The sequence below is a fragment of the Fusarium vanettenii genome (genome assembly GCF_000151355.1).
Source record: "Fusarium vanettenii 77-13-4 chromosome 8 genomic scaffold NECHAsca_17_chr8_1_0, whole genome shotgun sequence".
Classification (NCBI taxonomy): Eukaryota; Fungi; Ascomycota; class Sordariomycetes; order Hypocreales; family Nectriaceae; genus Fusarium; species Fusarium vanettenii.
The window spans coordinates 215,573-241,065 of record NW_003315868.1 but is presented as its reverse complement, the minus strand read 5'-3'; the positions used below and the strand labels follow the sequence as shown (position 1 = coordinate 241,065).

Below are 25,493 nucleotides of genomic sequence, written 5' to 3'. Positions count from 1 at the left end.
TTGACATCATCACCCGCCATTTGCATGCCCAGGTATGGGTCAAAAGATTGAAGAGCAGAGGCATGCTCATCACCAACAGACACATAACGACGAATCCAAGTCCGTCACGAAAATATTGTGGTGGTTGACAGAATCATTGTTTGTATACATTGTCGATTCTCTGCATCATCCATCACCTGATTGACCATGGAACACTTCATTGCTATCCCCTCATACACAAAGGTCGGCTAGACGATCAACAATCACATCCCCCAGACAGCGGACTCCTCAGCCTAGCTCCAGCTGACATTGATATCAACAACGTAGACATTACATTACAGGAGGAGTGCTGTCGGTCTAGGGGATCGTTGGATGGTGATATCTTTCTCTGAATCATACATCATGGCTGCTAAATGACATGAGTACGTTCTACGCTGGGGCTTGGACATCACAAAGGCAGCCAATCACGACACGAATCTACATATTAGACACACAAAAGCCACAGTCTCAGAGTACTATGTTCATTCACTCTTGATTAGGTTCTCTATGACTCCAACGACAACCACAGTCCAACTAAGCAACACAAGCATCCCCGCAATCACCTGTTCCGACTACAGTCCCTGACGAACACCCGATGCCAACGCCTCAGACAAGGTCTGGCTTGGTGCATGAAGATCCTTCCACTCCGTGACGACATCGCTTGGGATCCATGTCCAGCCCTTACCAACCAAGTGACCCCCTTCTATCCGGAAAAGACTGGTGCAAAAACCAAAGAGTGTGCCATTCTTGCCCAACCTGTCGACCGTTGCCACTCCCAAATGGTCGGGTCCAGATTCAACACGGACCAGCTTGGTGCCGGTAGCAACGATTGTATGCTCCAGCTCTGTGTCACTGACGCGATTAGTCAGGACAAGCTGGTGAATGAAAGCGAGAAGTAGATGCTGCTGAAGCTCAGTCACTTGAGCCTCGGTCAAATCATCCATTTCTTCAGCGATGCTAACTTCGGGCAGCTCTTCGACACTGAAATCTTCCTTCAACTCCCACAGGAAATGGCGGAAGAGCCGTGCCGCAATGGAGTTTACCTGGATGCCGCCCTGAGCCGCCATCAACGTAATGCCAACCTCGTATTGAAAGTGTTCGGGAAAGTTAAACTCTCCGTGCTCCAAGGCTAGTCTTTTCCAAAGTCCAAGCATCATCCAAAGGTATCCAGTGGATGCTAGTCCTCGGCCATAGCCCCAACAAGTCTGGACGAGGTCAGCCAATGGCAGCACATCAGCGTTTATCTGGATGCGGTGCGTTGGCAGAATCATCAACAAAGTCGCAACTTGCAGTTTAATAGACAGAACTGTAGAGTTTGATGAATCTAGTGCGATGAAGTAGGCGAGTCGATGGTCATATTGCGTGTGCGGAAGGACGGCCCGAAAGGTAGTAACCTGTCGGCCCCGAAGAGCCAGCTGTTGGGGGGCGGCCTGGATGATTCCTTGAGCGAAGAGGCGGTTGCTCATCTCTTGAAGGACGAGGGAGGAGTGGATGAAGTATGGAAGGACCCGAGCTGGGTCTAATCCCCAGGGAGCCATATCGAAAACGGCCGCGATGAAGCCTCCGGCCTGGGTGTTCTCGACATGCACGCGGCGACGAGATGGTGCAGCGTCAAGGTAGCCCTCCAGACCATCGGGTCCTGCATAAATATGCAAGTTATCCTCAGGGATGTTGGGCTGCTGGCACCACCATTGCATGGCGTGTCGTTCGTCGGCTGTCAATTCGTACATGGTCGAGACTAGCTGCCGGCTGGTGGCGTCGAAAAGAATCCCCCATGATTCAGTGCCAAGAACGATGTGAGCATGCGTAAACCCATCGAGGAAACCGGGGATGGGGAACTCCGGGTCGACATCGATGATCATCGCCCGGGACTCAGGGGCATCCTCGGGAATCTGGCAACGGAGGCGCTCGAGGATCGGGCCAGCAAAGGTAAAGTGTTCTCCCTGACCCAGCCAGGAGAAAACAGCCGATAGAGGGCTGCGCTCATTGAGCGTCATTCCCAGCAAGGTGGAAAAATCAGACGTGGGCACGTAGAGTATGGCATGTCTAGACCCCAAGTCAGCGTCTCGCATGACATTACTGACCCAGCGGGGAACCCAGGAAAGCGGCGCATGGACGATAGCATCGGGAGATGGGGGATCGAGGTCGTTTGAATCGAAATCGAAATGTGCCACCGGGAAATCTTCGCGTAGTCGTACCAGCGCGGACAGTAGATTGTTGTTCAAGCAGCTCGAAACAGTGAGGAGGCGGATCTTGGACGTCCAACGATGCGAGACGTCCAAGGCCCATTGAACAAGGCCGATCAAAGCCAAAGCACAATCGGCGCGGAGGCTCAAATCGAGCGAGAGGACAAAGATCATCCTGTCCGGACACACATTGTCTTCATTCCAGCCCTCAGGCTGGGGCTCATTCTTCCATGCCGCAGGTCCTTGGCCACCGGGGGTCTCGCGATTGGATCGAAGAATGTGAAGGCAACGGGAGTAGTCTATTGCCTTGAAGTTGAAAGGTCCGGCATCCTCAGGGAGACCGTCGTAATCTCCATCGATGAGCTCAAGCTCTACAGGTGAGAGGACAAGAGCGATGCCCATACTTCTATCCGTGCGGTGGATCGAGTCGATGATCTGGGCCCCTATGTTGATTCTGGCCCAGTGATTGTGCGGCAGAGACAGGTGACCGAATCGCACATCACGGCTTGATGGGTCGAGCGGTCCTCGGAGGAACGAACCGATGTCATCGTGAAGCTGCTGAAAGGGGGGTGCGTTCGTGTTCATCTTGAAAGGTTGGGGGATCGCGCGCAGGGGGAACAAGATATCGTGCGACAGAGATCAAAATGAAGAAAGAAACATTTGTTGTTTTCCTTGTCATCGCTGCGATGTGCATATGAAATTTGGCCGACAGCTGCTGGGCAGTGCCAGCGAACAACACCAAACCTTTGGCCCGTACCGAAGCCAGATTTTTGAAGCGGCATGAGAGCTTCGGGTTGAGATTGACTGCCTTTGTAACAGAGTGCCAAATCTTTACAGGACCCACGGAGAAAGTGATTACGGGTTTATAGCTGGGAAACCAGCCGATGATTGGGGAAGGCAATGAAGGAATTAGTTTAGTTTGGAGATCATTGGTGATCTTCAAGTGGCGACGGTAAGCGGTTGACTTTCAAGCATCGCAGGGGGTAATCTGACTTTATCAGACCTCGAAGCTGCATCAGTCATATTATCCAGCTACTTCATGTTGTGCTGCTGCAGTAAATGAGCTACTGGGTGGCCTGTAAAGCCAAGAGAGCCCAAGGTGGGTAAAGAAATGGTTGGCCATGCCACTTGTACAAATACAGTTTGTTGAAACTTGTGTGAGAATACGCAGAGTGTTCCACGAGACATGAGAGTCTTCGTCGTAAAGCCCACAGTATCTCAATTCGCTACCCCCATGATACTTACTCTCGTCACTTCCAGGGAAGTAAAAGCATACTTGAGTAATATTGTGACCATGGAAAAAGAGGCAGCTGGCGCCACCCCAGCCGGGCTGGCGTCTCACCACCATCTGATCCATAGGTTCTCCAAAAAATCTGTGTCTCGAGTCTATGCCTGGGCAGATACATAATTTTGCCAGTTTCATCCCGCATCATATGCAAGCTTAGCTATGCGCAGGAAGCGAACTGCGCTGCTCAGATAGTAGATATGTCGTGGTTTTCTCTCCTGCCCCTAATAGATATCGAGGTTAGACGAGGTACACCGGAAAGGTTGCACCAATGTAAAAGGAGTCGAGGACACGCATGACAGGATGATGTCATTAGCATAGTGAGTATGCACGTCGTGGTCGAAGACAACAGTCACACCAGTTTCATCATCGTAGATTCTCATAAGGCCCAACAGTATTTTTTTCTCATCCCAAACTCTTGTACATCAAAATCCCACCACCCCTATTCCACTCGTTGCTGAGCCAGCTCAACTCATTTGAGTATCCCATCATCTGTTATTATTGTGCTCGATCCGGTGCGCCCGATTGTCGGTATGTCGGCGTGAATGGAGCGACGGAAGGTGTGATAGCGATCGATCAAGACATGTGTTGTGCTGGGCTAAAGCGTCAGCCTGAGGACAGTAGTAGTGCTGGAAAGGAACTTACCTTGCAATCGGGTCTAACCAGCCCGAGGCGCAAATACAGCACCAAAATCCGCAGTCGCCGGGTCTATAGGCAGCCGGTTGTGATCCCGGCTTTCGTCGAACACTGGCTGGAGCGCGACGGCATCCTCAGCAATGTAACCCAATGCGAGGTCCTTGGTGAAGTCTTCACTCCATGGGTAGCCGCTTGGCATTGCGGTATTGCCATGAGCATCGCGAGACTCCTCACTTGAAAGCCAGTTTCGAAGCCAGTCGACCCAGGGTACCCGGGTTTCAAGTGGCGGTAGGCGTGAGCGCTGGTGGACAAGTACGGAGACTTGCTCCCCCAGAGACATGTTTTGGAACGTAGAACACTCATCGACATTGTGGGCCGTGTTGCAAAAGATGCACCCTGCCAGTCTCCCCTCTGGAACCAAGAGGCAGTGGACCTTGTTGTGGCCATGCATGCCGCAGTTGGAGCATTCCAGCGCGCAGGCATCGCCTGTGGAGGCGACTCTTTCCGATTCTTGAATCGCCATTCCAGGAGTAGCCTGCTGGGTCAGCTGTTCAATGGGTACTGGGGATGGCTGGAGGCGCTGAACACTTGGGATGGGCTCCTGTCGACGCTCTAGCTCTGCGATGCGTCGACGAACGGACTTGAGCTCATTGTTCAGGGCCGCCACACTCTGGGACAGGGCCTCGATATCGGCGGGAGGCTCCATGGCTGGTTCTGGGTCTTGGAGTGATTAAAACGCGAGCCGATTGGGGGAGATGATGCAAGTATGTATGGAGACTCACAATGGTAACAGAGAACTTCGAAAGAAGAAAGGGAGAGGCGTGATTGAGGTGGATGTTGGTCGAGTTTCTTGTGCGGGTGATGTGTCGATGGGATGTTTATGTTTTTGTGAGTTCGAGTCCGTGCCTTGGTGGGTTAACTGAGGCCGAAGATCGTGATTCACTGCCAGCGACGTCACTCATAATAAAAGATCTGGATTCAGGTTTCTAAACATTTCTATATTCCTCTATTGACCCGGATGGATGCGCTGTTTTTTTTCCCCAACACCGCACTGGTCAACATTCTTTTCTTCAAAGTTTCTGTCTCGCCGCAGACAAGCACAACACAGCTCTCCTTTACAAACTTCTTACAACGTACGTCAACAAAGCCAGCTTTTCACTTCCTCAAACTGACATTCATAGTGCCTTACCGCCTACCCAGATCAATTTTCTTCCTTACAGTCTTCCGAGACCCAGCGGCAACAATGGAGGCCCCCAACAACCAGCAGATCGTGGAGGCCCTAACCAAGAGCATCGAAGGTCTCAACAGAGATGTCGAGCGGATCAACCGTCGCATTTCAGAGCTAAAGGCTCTGAGAGCTAGCATCACGGTGCCAGAGAAGACCACCCAGAAGATGAAGCGGAGTCTCGCCCCTGTCTTGATTGAGGACTTTGGCGCTGAGACCGACACCTCCGATCCTGATGCGCCCCGATCTACCTGAGCGTGGTCCCGTAAGTAGGCTCCTTACTACTGTGGTCTTTGTTTTCCTTGAACTGACATCCTTTCAGATTGGATTCCATTAACGGACTCAAGCTCGTCACGCTGATCCGGCGAAAGCTCGACTATAACAGGGGGAGGCTGGTGGCCTAGGATTGGAGGCGTGAGGCACACCAGGATAGATAGCAAGGATGGGATTGGCCTTGGAACTTGGCATGAACTCATGGGCTTGGTCACTATAGTTCTTACGAGGTAGATATTGCTCGCGACACTAGTTCAAATACTTGACCATGCCATCAAAGCGTACCCTGGCGCGATATCTTAAGCACTGCGACAAAAACAGTGGCGCTTGAGGGTATGGAAACAGTGCCAGCAAGTGAGCGTCCCTGCGCACTGCAGCTTCAGGACATCCAAAACCCACTCCATCGGTCCAAGCAAGCCGGCGTACAGGAAACAGGGAGACAGGACTCATGTTGGAGAAGAGAAGTCCGCGACTTGCTAGTTAAGAACTTGTTGACGTTCCGCCCCTCAAACTATAATCCTCTCCCCATTTGTTCTATCATCACTTGGGTCGTAGACGCTCGATTAGCGGACAGTGAGAAACTCAGCCAAGTTGGGAAAGCTGGCTGGAGGTCGAAGGGGTCGTTCTCGGGATCGGGGAGCAGGGTTGTAAGGTCTTTGGGGCATGGCGCGCTGTCTTTCGGGTTCGGAGGCGATGATCAAGATGCGATGGCTATTTTCACTGGTAGAGTTGAAATGACTCGGAAAATGTGCCCACAAGCGAGTCTTGGGACATGAGGTGATTGAATCAGGCGTTGCTCGACGCGTCGGGCTGGGAATCGGTTGGCGATCGTTGAGGGAGGAAACAAGTTCTTTAGGCGCATTTTGACATGTCTGCAGTATAGAAGGTTAGCAGTCTTAGCTGGAATGGCCGTGTTCGCTCTCGGGATCGGGTTTAGGTTCGGATTCTCACCGGCGGCGCCGTTCTTGGGGGCATCGGTTTGTTGAGCTGCCCTGAGTGGGGGGGGGGAAAACGGCACACTTCAGTGCCAAACAAGGGTACACAAACCAATTGACGCGTCATCTCACCACCAGCCAAGTATCATCGCTAAGCTATTCCTGCTCTTATTATTTCGCAAGGCTTACAGAGTTCCAATTATTATGCCGCGTGAACGCTATCACCTGAATTTCCCTGACTGGTCTTTATACGCGATTTGGTTTGTTATGGTCGTGAAGTATTATTGAAACGGATTTGTGGTTGAAGCATTGGTTTGCATCTTTATCTGAGTTCAAAGGATCTCAAAGTCATCCGACCACTTGGCTTGGGGCCTGAATTTGCTGCATGGACATGTACAGGTACCTCTCTGCCACACAGCCTTGAACACGGGGCGCTCCACTCCCTTGGGTCAGATTTCATCGTTTTCCCCACACACGCAAAGCTTAGTTTTAACGTCAAGAAGGGAGGATGCATGATAGCTTTCGATTGAACGGTGTGGAATGGCACTTAACGGGAAAGCTCCATGCGCTTCCCACCCTCAGTCGATGCCTAACATCAGCGGTGTTTGGTGGCGATCAGTCCTTGCTTTGAGCCGCTGTGCCTGCAGGCGGCAGACAAACCTCCCGGCAAACTACTTGATGCGTTCATTACCAACGATTCGTTTGAGATTGTGAGGAACTGTGTATTTGATAACTTGAAGACTTCATTGTGCATTGGTCCAAATCGAGCTAAACTGCCCTCGGGCGGCTTGGGTTCGCAGCGGGGGAGTCTGGCACCGGCAGCCACTGGCAACGTCTTGCACAGGAGAAGTCAGAAGAATCACCCAAGCTGAATCAACACTCCACATCAACAATCTCAACACGACATCTCATCTTCCACTCAATCACCTACCAATACCGAATCATTACTCTTGCACACTGATTCACGATGCCTCGCCACAGATCTGACCGACACGGACATAGGCGCAATTACGTGCTTCCTCGCCGCAGTTCCCATGAGCAGGATGCCCAGACTCCCGCTGATGATTCTCCTCGTGGTCGCCCCGCCCAGACGCACCAGCATGGACGGCCCCATTCCCCTCAAGGTCGCTCGCCGCGGTAAGTTGAGCATGGCGTCTAACTGGAATTGGCCGTTCGGGCTAATCATCGAGGTGAATCTATAGCGATCGATGTTGGGGGTGATGCGGGAGGTTACGCCGCCTTCCGCAATCCTTCTTTGGGTCAGCCTGTAGACATGGTCGCTCGCCACAGTAAGTTGAACATTGTAATTGAGTTGTAGCGACTGGTTGGGCTAACCCTTAAGCTAAATCTATTGCCGCTGATGCCGCCAACCCTACGAACAACCTCGCCGCGCCCACCCCGATGAGCTCTATGACGACGAGCAATGCCCCCAATCACGCCCCCCGCCCCATCTTTGTTCCCAAGGTAGACATGATCTACGGGGATGATCTTGCTCGGGCACGCAGGAACCTGCAACTGGAAAAGAATTTCCAGTCATCCGCGGGTCGAACAAGGCCCAAACTGAGAGTGCCCGATGCCATGTTTCGCCAGGGCCCTTCCACTAAGCCGCAGAGGCCCGCCGACGAACCTGCTGCCCAGTCCGAGGGACAGATCGTTGACATGGGCTGGAAAGAAATGCTGGGCATGCTGGAGCAAAAGGTTGGTGCTCTCGAGGCCGAGAATCGGAAGCTTCAGCACGAGAACGACCAGTTCCGCGCCTGGTTGAACCAGGCGCCAAAGTGAGATCGAGGTAGGTTGATGATTCTCCCACTTTTATGGTTTGTTGCTAACATATCGCCCAGGAGATGCCATCTCCATGATCCATGATTCGATGCGAAGGTTGGCGGTGGGATAGGTTCCCGTCGAAGAAGTTTCTGCGGCGTTGGCTTTGTTGCTAGGGGGGGCAACTGAGGCACAAATCAAACCCTGCAACCGTTTCTTTGTTCCCATGCTGACGTTGTGAATGCCTGAGGTTCATCCATCTATTCATAGTGATCACGCAGTGATATATTGCTCTTCTTCCAACCGACCTTTTTAAACAAGACACGGCCTTGAAAATCGGAACTAGGGGCAATGTCTTGTTAGGAAGTGCATTGGACAGGGTAACTGTGGTGAGTGGTGCTCAATGAATGATGTAACCTCAGAGATTTCTCAATATGTGCCGGCTTGGAACTTTGATGGATGGCTATTTGTGTATTTGACTCCACTACTGATCATGGAACAACCTGAAACGTCACCACTGTTTAATCGAGTATTCCATCACGTTATCGATCACATCGGTGGACTCAACTGGAAGACCAAACGACCTTACATTTGCCCTGTAGCCATTACTCTCAAGTTTTTGTTTCTACATTCGCTCCAAGGGCCCTAATCTGTTTCTCAAATCTCATGCCCCTTCGCTCCCTGGTTACCCTATTGACCCCATTCTCCAGAGGGTGCGTGCCGTTGTTCATCATCCAAAGCCTGCCGACTTGGCCCGTAGCGATGCTCAAGACTCATACAGATCATGCGTATGTGATCACTTGCGCATTTTTTTTTCAGACAGTCCAAAGTCGTCTTTGCAAAACGTGGGTCATGGTGAAGATCCTTGTTGCGTGTTTAGCAAGACCCAATCCTAACAGAAACAGGATTGATGCACATGGGAATGGGCGGGAGAAGCTGCGGCTTCCGGCCCTCTGGCCGATTTGGAATGCTGATGAAAACCTCCGATGCACCTTGATTGCCACGAGGCTTCGTGACTTGGTCTTGATCGGAGTTTGCCGGCCCCTTAGGCTTCGCTCCAATGGTACCAAGGGGGGAGACAACCTTTGGGCTTGTGTCTTGCGCTTTATCGCTTGATGCTGCTGAGTGGCCATCGGCGTGGAAGCGACTTCACGGGTTTTGGTTCTTGACCGTCAGGGTGGCGATGGCATCCGTGGGCCTTGGTCTAATGCTCTCGGCGAGTGACGTAGTCTTCACTGCTGCTTATGTAGGGCCGACTGTCAGTATCTCTGTTGCTATAATGGGCCCCTTCAAGCTCCTGCCTGAGATCGTTGATCTGATCTTCAAGATCAGCTCGAAGCTCGACTAGCTTGGCGGCTTCATCATCAAGGGCCTTCTGAAGGTGTTGATATAATTGTGCCAATTCACTCAACTCTCTGTAGTCGGTCTGTAATCTCAGATGCAAGGGGCTCGCCGGTGGAACCAAGGGCATACGGCTCGGGAACACGAGCAGGGGAGGGCGCCCGCTCAGGGATAGGCTCCCTGACTCGTGCGGCAAAACATCCAGGGACGGACTGAGGGAGGCGGTGGGTTCGTCATTGTTGGCTTCATCATGATTGCCATCGTCACCGGGGCTTGGACTGGGGCTGCGAGAGTCGGCACGAGGGGCGGCAATGGTGTTCTGGTCGAAGCTGAGGTTGACAGCAGATTCATCTTGAAGGTTAGTCTAATCGGTTCACTCTAACAGACAGTATGATCAACTTACTGCGTTGAGCGATCTTATCTTGGCGTCGATCACTTGAGTCATGGGGCCGCCCATGGTGCTTTGGCGGAGGGTTTCCGGTGCCGTTGCCAGCAGGAGCTGAGCCGCGTCGATGGTTACCAAACTTTTCTTTGTGCTTTCGATCGTACTTTTGAGACATGGTGAGTCAATAGGAAGTAGTTGATGATTTATTATTAACAGATGGTCAAATTAACGGCGAGATACCGTGACTGAAGTGTGCTGATGCGGAGTGTTGACCTAGGTTGGTTGATTGCCCTCCGATTGCCAAAGAGATTCTTCCAGTGGCTGCTAGTGCCAGAGTGGTGCAAATTCGGCTAAAACTGACCCTTGCATGACTTATTTGATGTTTTAATTTGGTTTTCCTCACCATTGCTCAGGCAACACTTATTTGGCTTGACTTGTTTGTTTCCTCTGCCGCACCACCGTTTTTATCGAAAGGATCCAAAACACGCGTCGCCAACATCCACGTTTACTCATACCAACTACGCAGTGTTGGCTGATCATCCACTTCAGATGGTCAACCCCCACCGTCGATCTAGGATGTGTCCATCGGGTATCAGGATGCGTCTTCATGCCCTATAGTTGTCCTGGAAAGCCGGCCTAAGTACGCTGACAGGTGATGGCGTTGGCTGTGATCGCAACATGGAAAAGAATTTTCTACAGCTAGCACAACTCTAAAGCTCGCTTCATCATTCTAACCTCAAGACCGACACTTAGATTCAACCCGTCGCTTCTCGGCCATGGCCGAGAGGCACAGCTGATGTTGCCGAACGCCAACTCCAGCCCGGCTTGCTTCCGCCCCGGTCCGCCCCTCTCACCACCGCTGTCACTACTTCGGACACCGTACCGCCTCAGACCTCCGCTCCCGCCCCTCCGGTGCCTTGTTTGGTCGCTGGCCAGCGTTTCTGCTGGGGATCACTTGGCGAATTCCCTGGCCAGGAGTCAAAATGGGGTCTTTGCCAACATCAACGAAGCCAGAGATTGGGTTCAGGGGTCTTTGCGCTCGGTGCGCCGCATGAGAACCAGAGCGTGATAAGGAGACGGCACTTTGGCCGCGGATGCTAGTGGGCCATAGAATCAATGAATACGTTGGAGGATATGGTGCTATGCTGATGGCTTGTTTGGTTCTTGTGACTGTTCATCAATTGAGGATTGTCTTGTTGGAGTTCGTTAATCTCACAAGACCTTCATCAAGGCAGACGTCTAGACGATATTTCTTTCTGTCACTGTAGGTGTCAGTGGCCAAGAGTTGGTCATCCCGTGACACATTGGCCAAGTGTCGAAAAACGCAGTGTTCAATTGCTACGGGACGTCTAACTAACTGATCATGATGGCCACAGGTCAGTGAGCGTCGCCGGTCCGTTCACCATTAAAACCACACACAGTAGTTTGAACCATCAAAGCGGCTTGCCTACGGAGGAAAACAGGGCGCAACACAAGCAGCTTATCATTGATACACGAAGAGGTTTGTTCATTTCCACGATGGCAGTAAATTAATAAACTACATTGGTCCACCTGACCTGCCTCAGGGACGAGGCACAAATGAATCCAGCGCTTCCACCAACGTCCCTCCAGGGGCATGGTTGAGCTTCCAGAGACCGACCAGCAGGGATGGTATCCCGGTCCAATGAAGGGCCCAAAGCTCGCCGTCAGCTCTTCTCAGAAAGCAGTCGCAAACTGAATACCAGCAGGTTCGATCTTCTCCTGCCATCATCCCCTCGATATCGAAGACATGCGGGAGGTTGGCAATCCCAATCGTTGATACCTCCGCGCCAGTAGACACCATAATGTGGCGAAGCTTGCCCTGCTGCTTTGATGTCACCACCAGTTGATGCGCATACGCGAGAAGTAAATGATTCTGTAACTCCGTGCGTTGGTCGGGAATCGCATCCCCATCCTCCAAGGCGACGTCGCTGTAGGAAACCTGGAGACCTAAGCGGGCGAGGGCATTGCGAATCGCCTTGACATTGCTGCGAAAATCATCCACTTCAACGGTTGTGGTCCAGACCCTTCCGTTGAGTATAGAGCAATTCAGACTTTGCGCTAGTTCATCTCTTTGCTCTTGTTCAGCTCTTTGCACATCAACGAGCAGACGCTTCCACAAGCCGAGGAGGAGCCAGATCGTTCCAGTTGATGCGAGGCTGCGACCGTAGCCCCAACAGGCACCGAGGAGCTCATCCAAGGGAGGATCATTCTCAATTACAAGCAGCATATCGAGTCCAACGATAAGCATCGCCGCAATCTGAATCTTGACATGAAGAACTAATGGGCTGGAGGCGGGGTTCGCGATGAAGTAGGCGATGCGATAATCATACTTCGCAATCGGGAGTATGGCTCGAAAGACGGAAGCCATGTGGTCAGTCATGGCCAGACCGGGGGGGCTTGCTTCGATGATCTTCTGGGTCAGAAGACGATGTTGCATTTCCAGATACACCTGGGTATCGAACTGGAAGCATTCAAGTACATCTCTTGGATCGAAGTCCCATGATGATCTCGCAAACACGGATGCTATGAAGCTGCCTGCCTCTTCTCGCTCAATGAATCGAAGATGCCGCGCTCCTCCACGAGAGAAATCCTCTAGCGTTGAGCCGGCATAAACAAAGACATTCTCTACAAGCGGCTGGTGGGACCATGCAATCTGGTTTTGGCAGACATCTTGAGAGAATTCGCTTCCCATGTTGGCTATCTGACAAGCCTTTCGATCGAAAGACGTCTCCGACATTTTCTGACTGGAACTGCTCAGAATGATATGGGCGTGCGTGTAACCCCGGAGGAACATGAGAGGACGTTGTTCTGGCTCCAGAATGATGATCCTTACCCAAGGCCCTTGGGAAGCCTCGGTACCATGCGTCTCCTCACAGCAAAACAGGTCCCTGACTGTTAGAAGCTGGGGGATATCTCTGTTTGGCCTGAGCCGTTCTACGTCAAGCTTCACGCCTTCGGTCTCCAAAGCATCCTCCAACTCAGTTGCATTATCCCGCCGATAGGAGAGAACGGCGTGCCGGGAACTCGGCTCGGATTTCGCCACAGCATCCATGATTTCACTGGCAACGTTGTCTTCACCGCAAATGATCTCGATAGGCTTGCTGGCAGGAGGCTCTGTGTGAGAAATGTCAAAACACTCCAGCCGGCGATCTCCCAAAAGCTTAACAAGCCGACTGACGATGGGTTCTTCGATATCCGAGTCGGAGGCTGTTAAGATACGGATCGCCGCCGACGGTCTCTCTGAAACATCCGAGGCCCACTTGATCAGGTCAAGCAGGGCCAGAGCACAGGGAGTGGGCAGGCATGGTTGGATGTTGAAGAAAACAACAACACGATCTGGCAACACTTGGTCGGTGTTCCACCCACTAGGCTGCGATGCAGCTTTCCATCCGCTTTCGCCCTTGGTAGAGCCGGATCGGTTCGATTCGAGGACGGTGATAAACTCGGGGAACGTCAGGAGGATCGGTCGGTGGACGGAGGGATCGGGATCATCGGAGGGAGGAGAGGGATGGAAGAATAGATCCGATTGATCTTTCTCGGCGCGCTGCTTCTCGAATTCTGAGACGATTACGAAGATGCGGTAATCATCTTCATGTTGGTAGGGGCCGAATGTTTCGAGAAACTCGCCCAAAAAGCCTTCGGAGGCTAGGTGAGTCCTTGGCAGCGCAAGATGACCGAACCGGGCGTTGTCGTTCCCTTCCGGCTCACGGAAGCGCTTGGCGATCTTCCTGAGGGCATAGACGAGTTCTTCGGACATGTCTTCCGTTGCATCTGGAATTTCGCGGGTCAGTAGGCTCGGCGATGAGACTCAGAATGCTTGTGTTCACCAGTTCTTCGGTTTTGATGTGATCCGGGTCAATAGAAGAAAACAGAAACGGCTGGAAGCCTGAATCCGGCTCTTTGCTTGTGAGTGACGTCGCTGGCAGTGAATCACGATCACTTCGTGCGGGCCCCACCAGAATCTTTGGGAGAGGCGCGTTTGCAACTGATGGGAGGTTTGCACAATGATTGTCAATCGTCTGTGCGTCATCATCAGGAGTTAACGGGTTAAGATTGTGTGCAGGATCGCCATCCGCATCAAACTGAGGACCAAGTGAATGTTGGATCTCGGATTTTTTATCTCAAAACCTGATTCCCTTGCCTGTTGTTCTACCGCGCCACTAGCTGCCCAGATGCTCGCCGGTGGGAATATTGCTCCTTCTGATTATGTTGTAGTGCCAAAGGTTTCGTCTGCCCTTGGTAATGTGATCATTCAAGTCAGCTGGTGAAGGATTTAGGTACCCAACTCTGAACTGGGGTATGCGACTCTAAACTGGTTGATGGGGCTCTAAACTGGGTGGTGGGGCTCTAAACTTGACTGCGGTGGGGAGGTCTAAACTGGCAGAGGTGACTCTAAACTGAATGGGGGAAACTCTGAACTGGGGTTCTAGCAATATAAATAAGACTCTAAACCCGTTAATAGAGTTTTTCTATAATACCCCAAGCGCCCTTTATAAAAGTCCAGAGTCGCGACATCTTTTAAAATGCATCTCTCTCACATAAGAGACATTCCAGCGCATAAACCAAGCTTTGCCGTCGTCCCATTCGTCATGCGCATAGAGAAAGATGTCAATTGAAGCCCCCTTAATGGAGCTTTCTCTTTTGAATTTGACATTATGAGATGACGATAGCGGTCGCCAAGGGGCGACCGAAGCCGGCATAGGCGGGATACATCAAGTCAATCTCATTTTGACAGGAGACTCAGATACCGACGACCTATGCTCATGTCTGCTACTGGGGCCAGTGCAGAATTAAGAACAGCGCGTCTAGGTAGGCTTCTAAATAGAAATAGATGTCGACTTTCATTTTGACGCAAATTGCGACTCTGGGCCTTAAGAATTGGACATATGGATTCACTAAAGCCCCCATAGGTTTACTCATGCTCACATCTATGCGCAAAGATAAGGGAACAACGCAGCCATACTCTTATTGTGTCTGTCGCTCTAAGTAAAAGTCTAGCACCTCCCTTCCCTCAATCTCAATGACCCTGACCAGAACACACTTTCCGCTATGCTGACGACAGACTCTTTCTTGTGACCCCTCAGCCGATGCTCCCCTGTAGGAAACCTCGTCAAGGCAACGCCAAACACGCATCTCCTTGCCAAGCAGGCTCAGTAGATGGACTCTTGCGTTGGGAGACAGCATCAATGGGGCAATCGTAAGAGCCAATGTCCGCATGTGGAAGGTATATGATGTTCCTCTCGCGGTGGGAATGCTGCTGCACTCATGCGCAAGCCTGGCGTACATCTTGCCAAGCTCACTAGCAATCTCCTGCTCCTCGGGAGGTGTCTCGGGCGTTGGCTCTGGGCGGTTCTCCAGCTCTCGCAGACGAGTATGCATGTTAGCCAATTCCCCATCCTTGGCTTCAACATCCTTCTTAAGGGCCCGGGCTTTGTCTTCGTGAGTCTCCGAGGTCCGTCGGATCTCCGTCAGTTGCGCATTGCTCTCCATTAGACTTTGAGTAAGGTCTTGAACCTGAGAATTGATCTCGGTCAGCTGTTGGCCTTTGGTATCAGCCTCTCTCTGAAGAGCCAAGGCCTTCTGTTCGTGGCCGTGGGAGGCCTGCTTGCTCTCGGTCAGTTGAGAGCTGCGCTCAGTCAGGCTCTCATCAAGACATCGTAACTGAGACTCCATCTCAGTCAGCTGCTGGCCCTTGGCATCAGCCTCTTTCTGAAGGTCCAAGGCCTTCTGTTCGTGGCCGCGGGAGGCCTGCTTGCTCTCGGTCAGTTGAGCGTTGAGGTCGGCCAAGCTCTGGCTAAGCTCCCTCATACAACGGTCTTTGGCAGCGACCTCGTTCTCAAGATCTTGGACGGTCTCCTGCCTCTCACGAAGAGTCGCGATTTCATTCTCGAGGGCCTCACGCGTGGTCTTCTCCCGCTCAATGGTAGACTCGAGTGCGCCAATTGTCACCTGGTATCCTCGGATTGCCGATTCCTGAAATTGGGTCAAGGCGGAAAACATGGACTGTGACACGGCAGCATCGACCGCTTCAAGGCGACTGCTCTCAATGGATTCTGACCACTGCTGCAGGTCGATCAGCTTAGGCAGTGATGCAGTCAACGTACTGGAAGAGCCCTCAAGAACAGCTTGGGCGGCTGAAGAGGCAACGTCTTCGGTCGTGTCGTCGATCTTGTCGAGCTGCGTGTTGAAGAGGATGTTGATGTCATCCTTCGACGGAATTGCTTTGAGCTTCTTGTCAAGGTCGATCGTGTCCAGTTCCTTGCGCAGGGCTTCGACGTGAGTTCCAAGGGTTGTGACCTCTCCCTTGACCCCATTGACGTCCTTAGCAGCCACGGTATCTTCCCGCAACTTCCTAAATTCTTCGGGGAGTTGGAGCAGTGCAGCCGCTGCTTCGGAGAGCTTCTTCTGCTCTTCCTGCAGACGAGACTGCTCTGATTCGAGATTGTGGCGGGTCCGGCGTAGTTCCTCTCGCTCGCTGCCCAGACGCGACTCCTCCTCTGTAAACTCTTTGGCCTTGGTGGTGGCCGCTTGAAACGCGAAGGTGAGTTGTTCACGAACAAAGCCGATGCGATCCGCATCACCGCCTTGGGCTTGAAGCTCAGCGAAAAGGGGCTCGAGGAGCGCTGCATCAGGTAGCGGTGCACTGGGCGAAGGCATCTTGATTGCGGTGGTGGTGTATACTCAAAACGTGGGGATGTTGTGGTGAGGGGGAAATGCGCTACTGCTGAGGCAGAAGGGACTTGACCATGGTCAAAAGTACGACGGCATCAAACCATGCACCTTACGAACGAAGGCACAGATTTCACCGGAATCATTATGTACCCTCTGCCATAACGTGAGCCTATTATTAATACGATCGCTGGGGTCATTTTGGCATTAAAATAGTAAAGCAAAAGAACATATTGGAGCATCACGACTCAATAAATGTCTACTGTAGGAAGAATTGCATTTGATAAGGAGACAGGCCCTGGTAATGAATTCATTATCACCTAGTTACGCCTCATCTGTATAACACCCATCCGACTTTCACCCACGCATCGAGACGTGCCCTCATCGCGGTCCTCATTCCGTGCGCTACGGATTCTGCGCATGGGGCGATATCTTGTCGTTGCGTGACGTCGTCGGCCCAGATCGAGACTTTTCCAACCAGCAGGGGTAGGGCCCAGTAAAATACCGACGTCTTCTTCAAGCGGATCACTAGGGCTGCGTGGATCGTCCCTGGGGCCTGGTGTAGGCTCGGTCATGGGTACGTCAGAGTTCCCGCCAAGGCCACCGAGATCGTCCCCATCTAGGCCACCGAGACCCTCCTCATCTGAATCCTGCTCTGGTTCCGGGAGTTGATACCGACGACGTCGGGAGAGGCCTGGTTCGCGGGAGCTTTCGTCACCCAGCGTGGCCTCGACCTGGGCCACCACCTCGGCCACCACTTGGCTCCTGATCTCGGCCACTACCTGGCTCCTGATCTCGGCCACCACCTGGCTCCTGATCTCGGCCACCACCTGGCTCCTCATCTCGGCCATCAGCTGGCTCCTCTCGCTCACCAGCTGGCTCCTCATCTCGCCCATCCTCTGGTTCACGAGTTCGTCTAATTGGCCCTGGATCTGGGCATTGTTGAGGTCACTCCCTTGAGGAGCGGTCGGAGAAGCCGGGCGACGAACGGTTGATGCAGTGGAAAGACCACTGCGCTGGGTCTGTGATCGGAGGAGTCCCGATAGAAGGAGTGTCGATTGCGTTCGTGACTGTGAAGGGATACTCGATTCAGCATTGATGATAGAAGAGCATCGAGTGACGGCACGCGACTCGTGCTCAGTTTCTCCACGTCGTGTCATCTGTACAATCACGCGACGATCACATAGCACAGCCCGCTCATAAAAACCCGGAAGCTGGTTGGCGCTGGGCATATCCCTTTGACTACTCGCCTCCTTGTAGGCCTCAAAAGCCATGGAGACTTTGCAGAAAATGGGGAGCCCTTGTTGGCTGAAGGTGTTGAGTGCCTGGGTGAGCACATCAAGGTCCTTCAGAGTGACAGGGTACACCTTCATTCCGAGACACTCCATCTGAGTGGAAGGGATCGGGGGGTATTGAGTGCTCTTGGCCACATTACCGACGTGCTCTAAGAAATCCGAGATGGCGCAGGGAGGGCGGCCCGTTCCACACCTAGACCTGGCCTCAACATGCATCTCGTGGATCGGCTCGGGCATCTCCGTTCCAGATTCATCCATGTCATTTGTGAGTGCTCGCATGGCATCGCAGAAGATGGGAACCTCCCAGTACCTCCGATCGTCGAGGCGGCAGATGACGGCGTATTGGATGGCGATGATCAGTGTCGTGACTTCGCCCTGCCAGAAGGGGTGAGCCATGAGCGCAGCAAACCTCTTGGAGAACGGCTCCGAGTAAATGGGAGAGGTTTGAGTTCGGCCCGTAGCTGGGAGCGGCTGGTATACGAGATTCTGGAGGGGAGAGATGATTCCCACAGGAGTGGACCGGAAGATGCGCATCGCGACCTTCCATGGGGGCAACAGACTCGGAGGGAGGCGAGCGAGGCACTGCTTCTCGTCTGACTGATCCCACTCGCTTCGTACGGCGTCTTCGTCGGCTTGTGACCATCCGGCGTTGAAAAAGGGCTCTTCGGGTCCCACGATCTGGTGGAGGTCATCGTCCACGGGCGGCTTTTCACTGCTCAGGTACTCCCTCAACTGCTCGAGGTCTTGAGCGCTGGGGGTGGGCTCGGGCGCATCGCCGTCGGTTTGGTTCTGGCGGCGACGAGGCATGATTGTACACTATGAATCATGTTAGCCCTGGCGCATAGAAAAAATCTTTCGCAAGCTTACCTGTTGTTGTTGTTGTTGTTGAAGATGTTAGGCGGGAGTCGGGAGGTGGGAGCCTGAGGACTTAAGACTGGTTGGCGGGGCTTCTAACTCGTTAGCGGGGCTCCCAACTGTGGCCTCCAGCGGCGACTGGAAGGGTCTAAACTGACAGGCGGGGGGAGTCTAAACTGGACTGCGGGGCTCTGAACTGGCCGGCGAAGGGGTCAAAACTGGACTGCGGGACTCTAAACTAGGCTGCAGGGCTCTAAACTGACCCCTCGCCCACACTTCTCAGAGTCCAAACTAACCACTACGCCTTGAACTTGCTACACGGAGGTCAGTTTATTACTATTCACGGCATATATAAGAACATTATAGGTTATAAGTAGTAGATTTAATTTAGAAAGAAGTGCTAAGACTGTCGTCGTACTACAAATAAGGCTTCAATCTGTATCCTCCTATGGGAGACCCAGAAGCCTCCGCTTAATTTTTAGGATAAGATCCCACTGCGCCAAGGCCTCTCGTGTGTCATTGAGCTCCTTTCTCCTGTCCTGGATTAGTTCCGATGTCCTCTGGATCAAAGAGTCGGATTCAGAACAGGCGGGGAGTTGATCAACCAAGTCTACAAGCTCCTGGATCTCATCATTGACCTTTGGCATCTCCTCCTCGAGCTTATCTAGCATCTTCAGAAAGCCTTCTCGATTCTCCAGCTCATGGATGGTGGCCTTGATGTTCTCGGCAAGTGCACCGCTCCCGAGCATGATCTGTCGAGCGGAACGCTCCAGGGTCTCGGGTGTGTGAACGGTATTCGGGCCAGTGCCCCCGGCCTCAGTGGCGTTGAAGCCATGTTGATAAACGAGTGAGCCGGCAAGAGTCGCGACGAGCTGTTCGGCCAAAGGCAGCTGGTCTGACTTCCAGATTAGCAGGGCCACGCCGAGATGCATCTCACCTGGGATTTTGTTCGCAAAAAGGACAGCAAGGGTCAGGGCCATCGGCTTGTTGATGGACTTGAGGCTCGAGCCTCGGTAGGCCTTCGTACGAGTGCTGAGGTCGGCAGAACAGCCGACGTAGACTGGGCTTTGCTTCATTCGAATGGGCTCCTCGGCCTCCGTGATCTCTGGGCGGCACATTCTCTCGTACGTGCGGACCAAAGCCTTTATGCTGGGCACCTCGTCATCTTTGTGGATGAACTGGGCTCGGGCACGCGGCTTTCCTTTGAAGAACTTGCTGCGATCTTCGTCGACCCGAGCAACCCAGGCCAGATCGGTGATCTCCTCTTTTGAAAGGTTTGCCATGTCTCCATACGTCACTATTTTGGCATCGACATCTCGGAGATGCTTGGCGAGGGCCTCGTAGCCCTTGATGTACTGCTTGATGCCCTTGATCAGCTTCCTCATCTCGGGGATGTTAACAAACCTGCCAGCCTTGCCAGCACGGCAGATGCCAACTGCGTAAATACCGGCAACCCTGCCCTCTTTCTCGCGAGGCATTTCGTACCAGCCGCTTTCGTGGTGTATCAGGTCGTATGCGACGGTGCCTTGAATAATGCTTTGAATCACCTTCGGGTGCATTCCGTGGAGGAGCTCGCACATCTTCCAACCATTTATGGACTCTTGTCGAAACGCTTTGACGGTCTCCTTAACCTCAAAACCGTTAGCCTTGAAGACTGGGTTTTGGGCGAGGCTCTCGGCAACCTTGGACAACTCCAAGCACAGCTCATACAGAGAGTAGCTCTGCTCCAACGTGTCGATAAGTCGCATTTGCTCATCTCCGCCTGGCATGGGCATGTCAGGCTCGCGCTTCGCCTTGATTGGCGATGACGGGACATCAGTTGGGCTGCCCGGGGGACTCATGATCGCGGGCGTTGGTAAACTTCTGTGGTGGTCTTGGCTTTGTGGGTGGGTGTTGATTATCTTGGGATAAAGAGGGTTGGTTGGTTATTTTTTTTTCTTACCCGCACGGGTGGCACGAGAGGGGGGGACATTTCAACCCCTCCCTCCGTTTGAATACGCACAATGAGCTTTACATGACCAGTTTAGAATTCCATGGCTTAGTTTAGAGCCTTAATTCCCAATTTAGAGTGTCTTTGTCGTCTTTAGATGTCAGCCGACTGTGACAACAAAACTGTAGCCACGGTCATATGAGTATGAATTTAAGCAGATAAGTCATTACTGCCTCCGGCATTTAAATATAAAAAATCACATTTGCTCCCTTTTGGAGGCCGCTCTTACAGTTTAACGCTTTCTTGAGACACTTCAATAAGTCTTGCAATCGCTTTGGCTTTGAACACAGAGAAGGGCTTGCAGTAAAAGATCACTTTGGGTTGCAGTATCAATTATCATCATTGATCACGAAATTAAGGGCATTCAGTTGAAATTCATCACAAGTCACTGGCACAATAAAGTTTGTCCCCGAAACCGTTGAATTGAACTGCGAAGCTCTGCTACGCATCTATCATAGAGGCCTAAGGCCATCATTCGAGTTTCGACATGGGAGAAAAAAAGCTGTCCCTTCCTAGTCCTCCCGATCCTGGTCCAGCGCCATGGCGTTGGAGACGTTGATCTTCTCAAGCGCGCCTGTCACATTGTCAAGGTCCGTCTTCCCACCCGAAATCCAAGCATTAAAATCACCGGGGTCAAGCCGATGTGCAGCAGTGCCCTTGGCGGAGGTCGCAACAGAGGCAGGGGCAGGAGTCGAGGCAGGAGCCTGAGCAGAAGCAGGCTTGGGAGCCTCAGCAGAAGCAGGCGTAGGAGCCTCAGCAGAAGCAGGCGCAGGAGTCGAGGCAGAAGCCAGGGCAGAGGCCTCTGCAAGTCCCTCGGGCCAGAAAAGCTCCAAAGCAACACCATAGGTCTTGCAAGCGGCTATGATATTGGCAGCCTTGGGGTCGGAGGGAAGATTGGCAGTGATGCCATCGTTGAGCTGGGCCTGCAGACGGGCCAGGTCGTTGCCCCGGGAAAACCTGCGGGAAAAGGCGTTGGTCCAGGGGAAGGGAGCGGCCAATACAGCCTGGCAACCAGACTGGGCGACGAGGCCACGAAACTCCTCAGTGCTGAGGAACTTTGTCAGGTAGCTTTTCCAGGGAATATTGGTATTCCAAGTTGGCATATTGGGACGGTCCCAGACCAAGGCTCGCACAATGTCCATGGTGGAAGCGGCAGCAAACTGACTGCACTCCTCCATTTTGTGGGTGTCATTCTTGCAGAATGGACAGCCCAAGATGGTGCCCTTGGGCGCGTATAAGCACCGATCCAGGGTGTGCAAGCTAGACTTGCAGTTGGTGCACATCGGCTCGCCAGCTTCGGACTCAGTAACCTCGGTGGCTCGGTCTGGCTCCTTGAGAAGCTTGGCGGAACTGGATTCGCCCACCTTGGCGGAATTGATGTAGATATCAGAACGATGTCTCATCTTGGCGTTTTTGCGCTTGAAGCTTGGCTTCATCGCGAAAACAATAGTGTCGGCGCCAGTCTTGGCCTTCAGCCGGGCAGCCTCCTCGGCAATGAGGGTTGGGACCCCGGTCTGACCGATGACGCCGCCGAGTTCAGTTCCATCGTCAGCAACGATGTTGTTCTGGACACCGCCACCTTGGCTACGGTTGATCAGGTCAACTCCAAGTAGCCGACCCTGTTCATCGTGGAACGTTCGCTGCTCGAGGTCGTCGGTGGGGAGGCGGGTGAGACTGCGACCGGAGGCATTGCCTGCACGGTCTTGGCCCTGACGGGCGATGGTGGAGCCGGAGGCATAGCCTGCACGGCTGGGAGGATTCGAGATCGGCTGGGATCGTCGAGGTCCCTTGTCTTGAAGATGCTTCGGGGCACCTTGGTTGTTGCCTGGCATGGTTGCTGCTTCACAGGACGTCGTGATGCTGTGCCGGGTGTTGTGTTGAGGAAAAGTTGTACACTAAGCCGTAGGGAAATGATGATTTAAAAAAAGACACAGTGGGCAAGCTAGCGCCTAAGGTTTTGCCTCTTCAATTGGCTGTTAATCTCTCTTTTGAGCGCTCTGGTTTGTCTGACCTCTCAGTGGTAGCCAGTGTCAGACTCAATGCGAACCAACCATTTAATCATACTTCAAAATAAATAAAATAAATAATTAACATCTTTAAAATCAAGACATTATGAACTCTGTACTATGAGCCGCTATCATTAGCTCATCATATCCTGATCTACATGGAGTCCAACTGACTGCTCGAGCCTGATGTGGAACATGTTAGTCTTCCACGTACACAAGGCCAGTACCAATCGCTGTAACTTAGAGTCCTGTTACAAGTTACAAGCAACTATGACGCACTCGAATCGGCCACATCTTACATTGACCATGAGAAGAGATGCGGGCTCCAAGAAGTATCACACAGAGCAGAACCATATACGTTCAACTTATCATTGCACACTTCTATTTCAGCTGTGGAGGGTGCCTACCACCCTGAGACCTGGTGAGTACGAAAAGGCAGCTGGCGTGAATGTTGGGGTTAGTGTACCAAATGGCAGATAGAGCTTTATCAAGTAACGTTTTCGTGACAATGCATGCGGCATTCAGTTGGACCTTAAAGTGGTGTGCAAGTCAGTACAGTGATTGGTCAGGAGTCTGGTGCTGGGACCGTGCAACGCCTCGCCGGCAGATGTGAAGTGGACCTAACGTCGCCGAGCTTACCTAATCTGCCCAGATCTTCAACGACACTTGATGCAATGAGATGGAGAGGAAATGGGCGATTAGAATAGCATAACAATGTGTCTCACGGTGACCATAAGCCTTGAATTGTTTCCAGTGCGATCAAATAGATTCATCTACAAGTTGGGGAAAATAAATTAGCAAAGTGTGTTGCTTGACTACAAACGGGTTGGAAATAGCTGGTTCTGGAAGATTCAATCAACCGGCCGCCAACTGCCAGCACTGCCAGATACCGGCTGGTCGATTGAAGGCTAGCTGGAGGGCACCCGAACTTCGTGGGGCTGTTTTTTTTCTTCTTCACAACACCATCATTTGCATTCACCTCCAAAACCACTGCACCAACCGCGCACGAGATGGAGTCCATGCAAATGCACAAGAAGTATAGCGACTGTCACCCCAAGGGCAAGCCAGGTGTTCGATTTCCCCTGGCAGATGTCCCTGTTGACCCCTACAATGTCGGGGCACGCCGAGCTCACATAGAAGCCTTTTTGAGGCATATGGAGCTTTACGATGAGAAGACCTTGGCTGAGGCCAGAGCCGAGTCCATCGCCATCCTGTCCTTGCGCCTCCACATGGAAGGATTGGAGAGGGTCGGCACTCCCTTCTTCGAGTTTCTCGTTGATGTGGGAGTTTGGATGTTCTTCTGTGAGTATAGCCGTGATTTGGGATCTTGACAAAGCTAATATGAAACAGTCAAAGGAGAAAATCCCAGCCCGATCTGGCCTTGGAACGTCCCGCCTCCCAGGCAGGATGACCTGGCACAAGGTGCCTCTCCTCTCTACGCCGCCTGGCTGAAGGATGAGGCGAAGAAGGATGCCTCCAAGAAGCCTGAGGCCCCGAACGATCCCGCGACCACGGTCGCCCAACCCACCGAGCAGGCCGTCGCCGCTCATGCTGCCGAGGCCTCGATTGCCTCTACCTCGACCCTCCCCTCCGCCCCCGAGACCGAGACCGAGACCACGACCGAACCCCCCGCGCGCGTCCTCCCCCCTGCTCAAGGCCTGAGCTCATCGCGATGGGCCGATGAGATGGAGATCGACGACGACCCTCCTGCCCTCCCTCACACCGTCACGCTTTCGCCCAAGGTGACTGAGCAGAACCGAGGCGAGCTCCTTGCACCCAAGGAGCCAAGTCGCTCAAAGCGACTTGATATTTGGCGGGCGCTCAATCGGTCTGACCTCTTTGTCGCACCTGTTTGTGGCCCCTTTGAGGTCTCGCTCCCCGAGTGGCTGGACTTTAATGCTCTGGTCTGGGGTCCCAAGGGGGCTGACTTTGCGTACATGCATAAGGAGCTCATCGACGAGGACCTCGTGATTACTTGGGCTACCACCAATAAAGGGGTGCCCTCGAAGCTCATCGTGGGCTTCAGAGATGGCAAGGTGGGCTCTCACATCCCTCTTTGCAAGATGGATCGCCTCGGATTCCTGTTCACTCGCGTGACCAACTGGGCCGTTGAGGCTTACGCTGGTACCCCCAAGTCCCTGGCCACCTTCTTGGGCGTCGCTCGCGTTCTGGGCAATGAGTCCATGTACGAGCCATTCAAGCCTCGTGGCTCATTGAGCAAGGCATGGCAGGACATCAAGGAGAGCATGCACCATGCCCACCGAAGGGCTGGAGACGCCAGTGCCTTCAAGGAAAAGCTGGCGCCCCAGGTTGTTGAAATACTCAAAACCTGCAACCCCGCCCAGAACATCAAAACCTGGGCTCTTGGTCAAGGTCGGGGGAGCTCCCGCTTTCGCATCATGCTTGCCACTTTGATCTGGCAAGAGCTCGGTGATGACAAGGCGAAGCTTGCGGCCTATAACTGGAGCCGCGAGGCAAATGCCAGCTTGGCCAACAACACCAATGCCAGCCAGTGAGGGCCTTTGGTGGATGGATATGGGCAAGGGATTGGGGAGTGATCGATAGTGTTCGCAAATGCAACTGTTGCTCAAAATGTTCTGAAATGTGACCTT

The 25,493-nt window shown here is 52.8% G+C and overlaps 10 protein-coding genes across 10 annotated transcripts; 3 read left to right on the top strand and 7 right to left on the bottom strand.

Annotated features, from left to right (window-relative positions):
- Nucleotides 1–590: 590 nt before the first annotated feature.
- NECHADRAFT_83320 (uncharacterized protein) lies at nt 591–2,789 on the bottom strand (the record flags this gene model as incomplete). Its single annotated transcript, XM_003046839.1, has 1 exon — nt 591–2,789. One exon carries the CDS (start codon nt 2,787–2,789, stop codon nt 591–593), a length of 2,199 nt encoding a protein of 732 aa, XP_003046885.1.
- A 1,358-nt stretch (nt 2,790–4,147) lies between these two features.
- NECHADRAFT_83319 (uncharacterized protein) lies at nt 4,148–4,831 on the bottom strand (the record flags this gene model as incomplete). Its single annotated transcript, XM_003046838.1, has 1 exon — nt 4,148–4,831. One exon carries the CDS (start codon nt 4,829–4,831, stop codon nt 4,148–4,150), a length of 684 nt encoding a protein of 227 aa, XP_003046884.1.
- Nucleotides 4,832–5,143: 312 nt separating this feature from the next.
- NECHADRAFT_83318 (uncharacterized protein) lies at nt 5,144–5,605 on the top strand (the record flags this gene model as incomplete). The annotated part of the gene is made up of 2 exons (XM_003047009.1): nt 5,144–5,258; nt 5,307–5,605. 2 exons carry the CDS (start codon nt 5,144–5,146, stop codon nt 5,603–5,605), a joined length of 414 nt encoding a protein of 137 aa, XP_003047055.1.
- A 1,987-nt stretch (nt 5,606–7,592) lies between these two features.
- On the top strand, nt 7,593–8,340 carry NECHADRAFT_106292 (uncharacterized protein; the record flags this gene model as incomplete). The annotated part of the gene is made up of 3 exons (XM_003047008.1): nt 7,593–7,695; nt 7,761–7,847; nt 7,901–8,340. 3 exons carry the CDS (start codon nt 7,593–7,595, stop codon nt 8,338–8,340), a joined length of 630 nt encoding a protein of 209 aa, XP_003047054.1.
- Nucleotides 8,341–9,523: 1,183 nt separating this feature from the next.
- On the bottom strand, nt 9,524–10,220 carry NECHADRAFT_83316 (uncharacterized protein; the record flags this gene model as incomplete). Its single annotated transcript, XM_003046837.1, has 2 exons — nt 9,524–10,011; nt 10,064–10,220. The coding sequence occupies 2 exons, from the start codon at nt 10,218–10,220 to the stop codon at nt 9,524–9,526; spliced, it is 645 nt and encodes a 214-aa protein (XP_003046883.1).
- Nucleotides 10,221–11,606: 1,386 nt separating this feature from the next.
- Nucleotides 11,607–13,823, bottom strand: NECHADRAFT_83315 (uncharacterized protein; the record flags this gene model as incomplete). Its single annotated transcript, XM_003046836.1, has 1 exon — nt 11,607–13,823. One exon carries the CDS (start codon nt 13,821–13,823, stop codon nt 11,607–11,609), a length of 2,217 nt encoding a protein of 738 aa, XP_003046882.1.
- Nucleotides 13,824–17,055: 3,232 nt separating this feature from the next.
- On the bottom strand, nt 17,056–18,837 carry NECHADRAFT_83313 (uncharacterized protein; the record flags this gene model as incomplete). Its single annotated transcript, XM_003046835.1, has 1 exon — nt 17,056–18,837. The coding sequence occupies one exon, from the start codon at nt 18,835–18,837 to the stop codon at nt 17,056–17,058; it is 1,782 nt and encodes a 593-aa protein (XP_003046881.1).
- Nucleotides 18,838–19,331: 494 nt separating this feature from the next.
- Nucleotides 19,332–20,857, bottom strand: NECHADRAFT_83312 (uncharacterized protein; the record flags this gene model as incomplete). The annotated part of the gene is made up of 2 exons (XM_003046834.1): nt 19,332–20,786; nt 20,828–20,857. 2 exons carry the CDS (start codon nt 20,855–20,857, stop codon nt 19,332–19,334), a joined length of 1,485 nt encoding a protein of 494 aa, XP_003046880.1.
- A 530-nt stretch (nt 20,858–21,387) lies between these two features.
- Nucleotides 21,388–22,707, bottom strand: NECHADRAFT_83311 (uncharacterized protein; the record flags this gene model as incomplete). The annotated part of the gene is made up of 1 exon (XM_003046833.1): nt 21,388–22,707. The coding sequence occupies one exon, from the start codon at nt 22,705–22,707 to the stop codon at nt 21,388–21,390; it is 1,320 nt and encodes a 439-aa protein (XP_003046879.1).
- A 1,184-nt stretch (nt 22,708–23,891) lies between these two features.
- Nucleotides 23,892–25,397, top strand: NECHADRAFT_83310 (uncharacterized protein; the record flags this gene model as incomplete). Its single annotated transcript, XM_003047007.1, has 2 exons — nt 23,892–24,183; nt 24,232–25,397. The coding sequence occupies 2 exons, from the start codon at nt 23,892–23,894 to the stop codon at nt 25,395–25,397; spliced, it is 1,458 nt and encodes a 485-aa protein (XP_003047053.1).
- Between the last annotated feature and the right edge of the window lie 96 nt (nt 25,398–25,493).